Raw genomic sequence first — 7,991 nt, 5'->3', positions numbered from 1 at the left:
TGTGTGTGTGTGTGTGTGTGTGTGTGTGTGTGTGTGTGTGTGTGTGTGTGTGTGTGTGTGTGTGTGTGTGTTATGTGCGCCATCTGTATGTAGACTGAAGAACATTCCCAACTTTCATCTTATTGAATTTTTTCCCCTTTTTACTCCTCACAGAGTCCATCTCTCTTACAATGCTGACATCTACTGGTGTTCATAAGCACATTACATATTGGTGCAGTATTTGACTAATTTCCTTAGACACGAGGAAGGCTGTTATTTATCCTGCCAATTGTACAAAAAAATGCACATTATTCTCTGTTAGCAACGGCTGAAATAAAATCCCACAATGGATTGAAGAAAAACAAATGCATGTGTGTTTGTGATGGCTAAAATCTTTATGCCAATCATCATATTGTTGCGGTTTGCATAAATCTTCATTGAATGGTTTGGTTGTATACATTGGAAAGAAAGCAAAACTAGCTATTAAGAGCCACATAAACAAATACAGGCAGTAATGATTTACAATACACAGTTGTACCCAGGAAATTATGCCAGGCTAAACATTTTCAGTCTTACATTATTACTGTAAGTGTTCACCTAGGAGCTAAGGAACAATCTTCCATGCACCAATGAAGTTTCATTGTTTGCCGCATCGGTAGTAATAGACTATGAGCAAGCTCTAATGAAGGCAACACACAAAGGCGTCATATAAAATCTTATTCAGTATGGTCTGTTTTAATCAGGTCAGTGACAGGAGAAATAACTGCTCACAAAGGCCAGCTAATTGGGAGGGTGCAGAGATGATACTGTCAGTCGGTGGACGAAAAGGAGGTGGGAAAAAGAAGGGGCAAAGGTATGTTAACTGAAAAAACAGAAGCTGAAAAAGTCAAGTGACAGAGCAATGAGAAGTTGGAAATAAAGTGACAGGAAATTAAATTTGCTTACTTTTACTGTTTTATTAAGAGTCAGGAAAGGTATGGACAGGACACTTACTTTTGCATTTTTGAGCAGAGGAACCATTCCTCGAGCAGCAACATATTTTCTTGCTCGGCGTATGACAGCATTTCATCACTGTTTTTAGTTGTTGCGTAGTCCTGCTAAATAAATGTAGCAGGTTTACCGATTTTATATGATGTTTTTTTTTTTCTTGTTATTATTTGTTTCTTTTGAATGCATTTCCCATTTTTTAATAATGGTAATTTAGACACGGTCCCTATTCCACTTCCCTCCCCTCCCCTTTCTCTCTCTCTCTCTCTCTCTCTCTCTCTCTCTCTCTCTCTCTCTCTCTCTCTCTCTCTCTCCTTCTCTCCTTCTCTCTCTCTCCCCTTTCTCTCTCCCCTTTCTCTCTCTCTCTCTCTCTCTCTCTCTCTCTCTCTCTCTCTCTCTCCTTCTCTCTCTCCTTCTCTCTCTCTCTCTCTCTCTCTCTCTCTCTCTCTCTCTCTCTCTCTCTCTCTCTCTCTCTCTCTCTCTCTCTCTCTTGCCCCCAATCTCGACCTAGCTGTAGATCAGGATGCTTGCTGCTGGGAGGTGAGAGGACTGTGATGGAGATAATAGAGAGGGAGTGAATAAGAGAGAAGACGCAAACCACTCGAGACCGAGAGTGTTTTGGAGGACAGCATACAGTAGTATCGAGACTAGGACATGAGCAAAAAGCAGTGCCAATATAAACTCCGAGTAGATTAAATCAGAAATGAATTGTTTGCAAAACAGGGTTCACATTGCAGGAGTGGATAACTGTTCCATAATTATTTTAAGATCTAAGCTGCTCCGCACCTAAGGGGCTCTGGAGGAGTTCTTCAGAAATGGACATCAATCAGGTATGATATTAAAGTTGAATTTTCTATCTTGATCGAAGGATACTATTATTGCATGAAGTTAGTTGTTGACTCTGATTACAACCTTTAGTTATTCAAAGACAACACAGAGTTCAAGTCATGGCCACCCAAATTAACAGTCCCTAAAGGGATAACTCACTACGTGTTCTTTCTGCAGTTATGGCATGTCTGGATGGCAGTCAGTGAAGCGGAGGAAGAGGAGGGTGAGAGGAGTCTTGTCACAATGTATTCATGTTAAAGTTATGACACGTATATCAACTCTTGCAAGCACATATTCGTTTTTTTGAGTTGGTTTTGATTTAGGCTTTAGTTTGTTTTCCTGGTGTCCCTGTAGTCGATTTTTGTTTTGTCAAGTTATTGTGTCCAATAATCTTGTGTGTCCCGAGTGCCGCCCAATCAGCTTCTTCCTATCCTTTGTGTCTCATCCAGGTGTTTCTCGTTGTTTCGTTGGTTTGTTTGTATTTAGCTCCCATTTTAATTCAGTTATTTTTGGTTGATTGTCTGTGTCACATCATGTTAAGTCCAAGTATTTGTTTTTATACATTGTTCCCAGTGGTTTTGAACTCCTATTTATTTTGGTTTTCTGCCCTCAGTGTTACTTTGTTTACCTTTTTTTTTCTTTACATGAAATCATTTTTTGGGTTGAACTCCAGCCCCAAATTCTTGCTTGGATCCTCTTCCCCTCATAATGTGACAAAGTTAGTTTCAGTTAGTGTTTCATTAGATTATTTTGTTCCATTGTTTATGGTATCTGAAATTGGGCAAGAAGATGAGTTATATTTAGATATAAAACAATCTAATGAGAAAGACAAAGGTTTCCAATAACTGTGGGTGTTTCTTCTGTCATTTGAAAACAAATTCAGACTAGTTAATTCATATTTGTAGGTTTGAATTGTTACACAATGGAGAATCTGGTCTTTTGCATTTGTATGTTTTTCCACAAAAATCCCATTTGTTTCCAAAGGGCAAAATCGATGTCAAATGTTCAGTTCATTCGTACAACTATTAGCTAAATTTTTGCTGTCTTGGATAATGTTGCTGAAAGTAGTTTTATAGTGTAGTGCAATCCTTCCCAGGCAGCTCCTCCAAACTGTAAGCATTTTCCTCTTGTTCTTCCAGATATATTAAATGCTACACAAACGATCCCTTAAATTGTAAAACGTTGGAAACAGTCAGCCACAGGATGGGGAGACGAGCAGCTGACCTGACCACTCCCGTACCAGTTTTAGGCGTCCCAGCCTTGGTGGGGGCACGTAGCTGGAGGACAACTGGAGGCGACGCAACCGGAGGAGCGCAGCTGCAAACGTGGGGTCTTCAGAGCAGCAGCGTTGGCGTGCAAACATCCCCAGGGATAAGCAGAGCACCTTCCGAGCGGTGCGCACAGCTCATGTATAAACTCCACACGCAATCAGATCACAGTGCCCGCACGACAAAAAGCTACATTACCAAGGAGTACAAAGAGATATTACTACTAACTAACAGTGGTAGAGAAAATGGGACAAGGAATGGAGACTTGAGAAGTAAAAAGGAAGTGACTTTTCAAGAACTTGTAGGAGAGACCTTAGGGGATGTTATGTGCAGTCAGGACAGTTACTGCACTCCTAGAACAATCAAGTCCACTCCACATTCTACACGAACTGCAACCAAAGTGTCTCCAAGAACAAAACCTACTGTTCGCTACGCTAACGGTAGTGTGGTTGATTCAGAGGCCATGGGTGGCATTAGCCTTGATAACGATGAATCCACCCCAACTCACAGAGGACACCAAAAAAGACTGCACACCCATTACACCGAGTCGAGGAACATGTTGATGTTTTCTGCTCCCAAACATACCCGTGGATCACCACATATATGCAACCAGTGTAGAGGCAGACGAACAGCGGGAGTTGAGATTTTAGGGAAGAAAATTCTCACCTCTCCTGCTTGGCAAAAAGAAACACTATTTAATTCGGCTCACAACTCCACCAAGTCGCCCCGTAATGAGACCGATATCCAACCAAGCAACCATCAACTCCTTGAGAATTCTCTTCACGAAGAAAAAGAGACGAGCCCTCAGCGAGGGTCACATCTTCACGAAGCACCAAGACATAAAATAACACGACACCCTGCATGTCCAGTCCATTCAGTTAAAGGACAGTTTTCTACGCATGGACATGACGTCGCCTCAACCGATTCTCAGGCCATCCACGCTAATGCAATCACTATCACTAAAGCCAAAATTGAAACAAGAAAGGATTATCGTTTAGACACTTTAACAAATATGCCTCTTGACAATGAAATTCCCCAAAAAATGGGAAGTCTCCCATCGACTCCTCTTATGGCCACAGCTACTAAATCAAACTCCCCCCACACACAGACTCTTTTTAAATACCAACATAAGGCCCAGCAAAAAGTTTGTGTATCTGTACATGCTGCACAAGAAAACACTCCATCTCATTTGTACACAACATGCAAAGGAAACGCATCAGCTAGCATCCCTGAAACCGTCCAAATATTGAATAATGCACTCATGTCCGCAAAAACTACAGAGAGCAACACAGTGTTTCTGCACCACGGAACACAGAACTCGACGCATACAGCACAACAAATAAAAACAAAAAATGACTCACTATCACATAAATATCCCAGCAGATTATCAGAGCCCTTGAAATCCAATTCACTTGATGTAGCTGAGACACTGCGAGAAAAATCAAGCTCATGTAGCAATGTGGTTGTCAAACATAGTGTTAATTTCAAAGAAAATACAAATTCAAGTGACAAGCATGATCCTAAACCTTTAGATGCCCCGAAACATCCAGTGTCCTCACATTCTGAATTAACACATTGCGGAAACACAACATCTCTAAATGCATCTTGCGCAACCCTTGATTCTAAATTGGGGATGTCAGCTCCCATCTCCACAGCTACTAATTATGCTTTGTACAGAAACACAGCCCTGAGGACCTCTTCAAATATTCACCCTTCATCCACTTTAAAACTAACCCAAAAGAACTCGAGCGTGTCCTTTAATTCCTTACTTAAAACAAGCAATGTGTCACACGAACACAACAAATCAATTAATCCTCATACATTTCCCTCTGCTAACAAATTCGAGCCTTGCCAAACACAAAGCGACATCACATCTGAACCCACTTACGAACCTGTTGTTCCAAATCAGAGACACATAACTCCGACTGCACTGCTGTCAAAAGTGTCCAAAAACGGTTTCGTGTCAAATGTGACACAAACCATTCCAAACAGAACCAGCAATTCAAGCAAGACTAGTAAATTGTGTAGTAATCAAAAGCTATTGCGTGGCAATCTAATTAACGATATACTGTGTAATGTGTCAAAAGAACATTCAGTTCCATCACAAGACACAACTCTTCAAAATAGCTTTTGTCCAATTAAGTCAAACGGTTCTTGTCTGCAGGGTCGCATGAACACAAAACAACAAGCGGGTGAACAATATCAAGGAAGCACGGTAGTAGATCACGAGGGACAGTGTGCTACATGCCCGGCAGCCCAGCAGCAACAGCAGATGGATTCAAATACAGAAAAGTTTGCCTTGAGCATGTCACCCATGCATGCAAACAGTACGGCTGACTCAAATGCAGATAAACAGACGCGTCCAAATGATCCAACAACCTCTGTCACAGCAAAAGGAAAGCCCATTATCTCAACACTGGCAAACAGAAATGTACATTATGATCTCGAGCGCATGCAGCGGCTCGAGTCCAATAAAGCTGCACCGTTTCAACAATCTCTCCAAGGCCCAAATTTGTCTCTAATTGCACCAGCCCAATGCTGCAGTGAGGGAGAATTTTGTACGACTTGCAATTGGGCATCCCTCCGACGCCTCGGGTCCAGTGAGGCTGAGGCAATAGTCAGCCGAGACGCAAAATTTGGCTCCAAGCAGGACACAGCGGACCTGATTCTGGCCCATTGCCACCCTCGTGAAGCAGCAACCCTGTTTCTGCATTCTTCCCCTCAGTGCTGTAAATCAGCAAGCATACAGCATAAGCTCGAAAGTGTGGAGGCCAGTCTGGCAGCCAACAAGAACAGAATCACTACTCTGCTGAACATCATCCATGACCTGGAGGCCGGACACAATCCTTCCACTGGGTAATACAATAGCACACATCATAAGGCATTTTCAGTAACATTTGCATACAGTAGATTTTCAAATTATTTTTTTATTATGTAACTAGGACATAACAAAGCTTAAATGGGCTTCCAGCAATGTGTCTCTGTCAGTCACTCTCATCCAGAATGGAGTATTAATATGCTGCGACTGTCTGAGGTCATGTTTTAGACTAGAGTTGATTATACATCTGGCAGAATGTGTGTTTTGGCATTCCTTAATTGCTGACATCAGCACTTCTTACCACACAGTGTTTAAAAAGTTGGCCTAAATAAATCTGTGTTTTATGTTTCTTTTACAGTCGACAATGCTACAAAACGGGACAGGACCTCAAAAACTGTTCCACCTGCCAAAACACGGCTTGTATTGTTTACAGGTTGGTGATGTTTTTGATTTATTTTCATTTTTTTCCTGACTAGGGTTGCTCTTTAATGTAACAAATGAGATTCATCCAAATGGGATACTTTTGAAAATATCATCGATGCCCAATACAAATAGATTCTGTTCATAATTACACCGTCAGGATGAAACATTGCATCAGGTGGAGGCAATAGAATAAAAAATTGTCATCCCCTGAGCCAGCTATTCTGTTTGTGGAAAGGAAGTTCAGAAAGGCTCAGAAATCTGAAATTCTTCTGATCTCTTTAAAGAGAAAAAAAAAAAGACTGGTGCTTTGCAAAGCAAAGCCTGAGACACCTTTATTCTGCTGATGATGAAGATGAAGAGGTTGTCTTCTTCTCTTGATCTACTCAATCTTAAAATGATGTGTTGAAGTGTTTTAATGGCCTCCTTAAAGGGGGTGGGGCGGTCATTTGAGTAGTACATGATAAGCAGTGGTTTCTTATACATATTTAAGTAGCGGCAAAAGATGGGGACAGGGGTAGCTATTTTTTTCACGGATCATATTTATTACATAATGTCAAGTTGTTGAATTGTGTCTAATGTTTGCGTTTAATATTTGTCTATTCAGTGTGGAGTATGACTTCAGACAGCAGGAAAGGTGTTTCTTGGAGGTTCTTAATCTACACTCAACAAGGAGAAATAAAGCTGCCCATGTTTCCCAATCTTGTGCACTGAACTTCAATCTGCTCAGAAAAGCTGTGAAGAATTTGAAGAAGTCAAAGAAGAAAAGCAAAAAGCTCTACAAAATTCTCTTGAAGTGGCTGCCCAGGAAATAGCAGCAAGTTTAGGAATCCAAATCCAAACTGTTTGGTAATGGACAAAACATTTACAGAACTTTCATCTTTTTCACTGAAGAGTGAAAGAATCATCCACCCATTATTCCTCTGCTATGTCTAAGCCGGTTTGATTGGCCAACGCGACTAATGAGTCATGTTGACGTAGAGACTCAGTGGCAGTGTTCCCTGAGGATGACAAAGAATGGAGGGAGGCAAAGAAGGGCACTTGGGGTTTACTGTCACTCCTCCGAGGGTCAAGTGTCCTCTGGGTGGGGAGGGGGGTCTTTGGAGGCTCAGTAATCCACTGGAGATGTGAGAGATCAGCTTCTGTGGGATGAAAATGTGATTTGACAAGCCACAAAAAAGAGACCCGATCGTGGAATTTTCAGACTGAGAAAGTGCTTGCCGTGGGCCTGTTTAGTAGATTTGAAACTTGTCTAACGTTGTTGGAATGGATTGTATGAATAATACAATCACAGATATATTTTATTCTTTCCTTTTAATTTTTGGGGTTGAGTTTCTGTTGTTGCATCCTGCAGTTGTTATCATAACAAAACAAAAAAAATATTGTATGGTGTATGTACATATCATAGGAAAGTTAATTTATTTCCACGGCTCAATTTAAAAAAGTAAAACTCATGATTATAAATTGAATGATTATGCACATGTATGTTGCAAAAACAATTCCTTCCCAATTTCTATATAAAAAATCCTTAGATTTTTTTTTCTTCTGTAATATTCAAACTTCTTGAGATAATGACTTCAAAGTTTTTGCATATCCATGAGTTATCACCACAAATATTTTTTGAAATAAAATAAAAATATTTTGCTTTATGTAGTGCATCAATATAATGCATGTGTTTCATTTTTAAAATA

At 40.6% G+C, this 7,991-nt stretch overlaps 1 protein-coding gene across 2 annotated transcripts; it reads left to right on the top strand.

Moving 5' to 3' along the window:
- Positions 1-1,521: 1,521 nt before the first annotated feature.
- Positions 1,522-7,989, top strand: LOC125982107 (serine-rich adhesin for platelets). Of its 2 annotated transcripts, XM_049742318.2 has the most exons (5): positions 1,522-1,796; positions 1,972-2,017; positions 2,934-5,918; positions 6,239-6,313; positions 6,908-7,989. In XM_049742318.2, exons 3-5 carry the CDS (start codon positions 2,998-3,000, stop codon positions 7,113-7,115), a joined length of 3,204 nt encoding a protein of 1,067 aa, XP_049598275.1. In that variant the 5' UTR covers positions 1,522-1,796; positions 1,972-2,017; positions 2,934-2,997; the 3' UTR covers positions 7,116-7,989. The 2 variants fall into 2 exon arrangements, with proteins under 2 accessions (XP_049598275.1, XP_068509196.1); XM_068653095.1 differs by lacking the exons at positions 1,522-1,796; positions 1,972-2,017 and having other exon boundaries at positions 2,034-5,918.
- The last annotated feature ends 2 nt before the right edge of the window (positions 7,990-7,991 follow it).

This window comes from Syngnathus scovelli, chromosome 15 (genome assembly GCF_024217435.2).
Source record: "Syngnathus scovelli strain Florida chromosome 15, RoL_Ssco_1.2, whole genome shotgun sequence".
In the NCBI taxonomy this organism is placed as follows: Eukaryota; Metazoa; Chordata; class Actinopteri; order Syngnathiformes; family Syngnathidae; genus Syngnathus; species Syngnathus scovelli.
The sequence above is the reverse complement of the archived record's forward strand: the minus strand, read 5'-3'. Positions and strand labels throughout refer to the sequence as shown.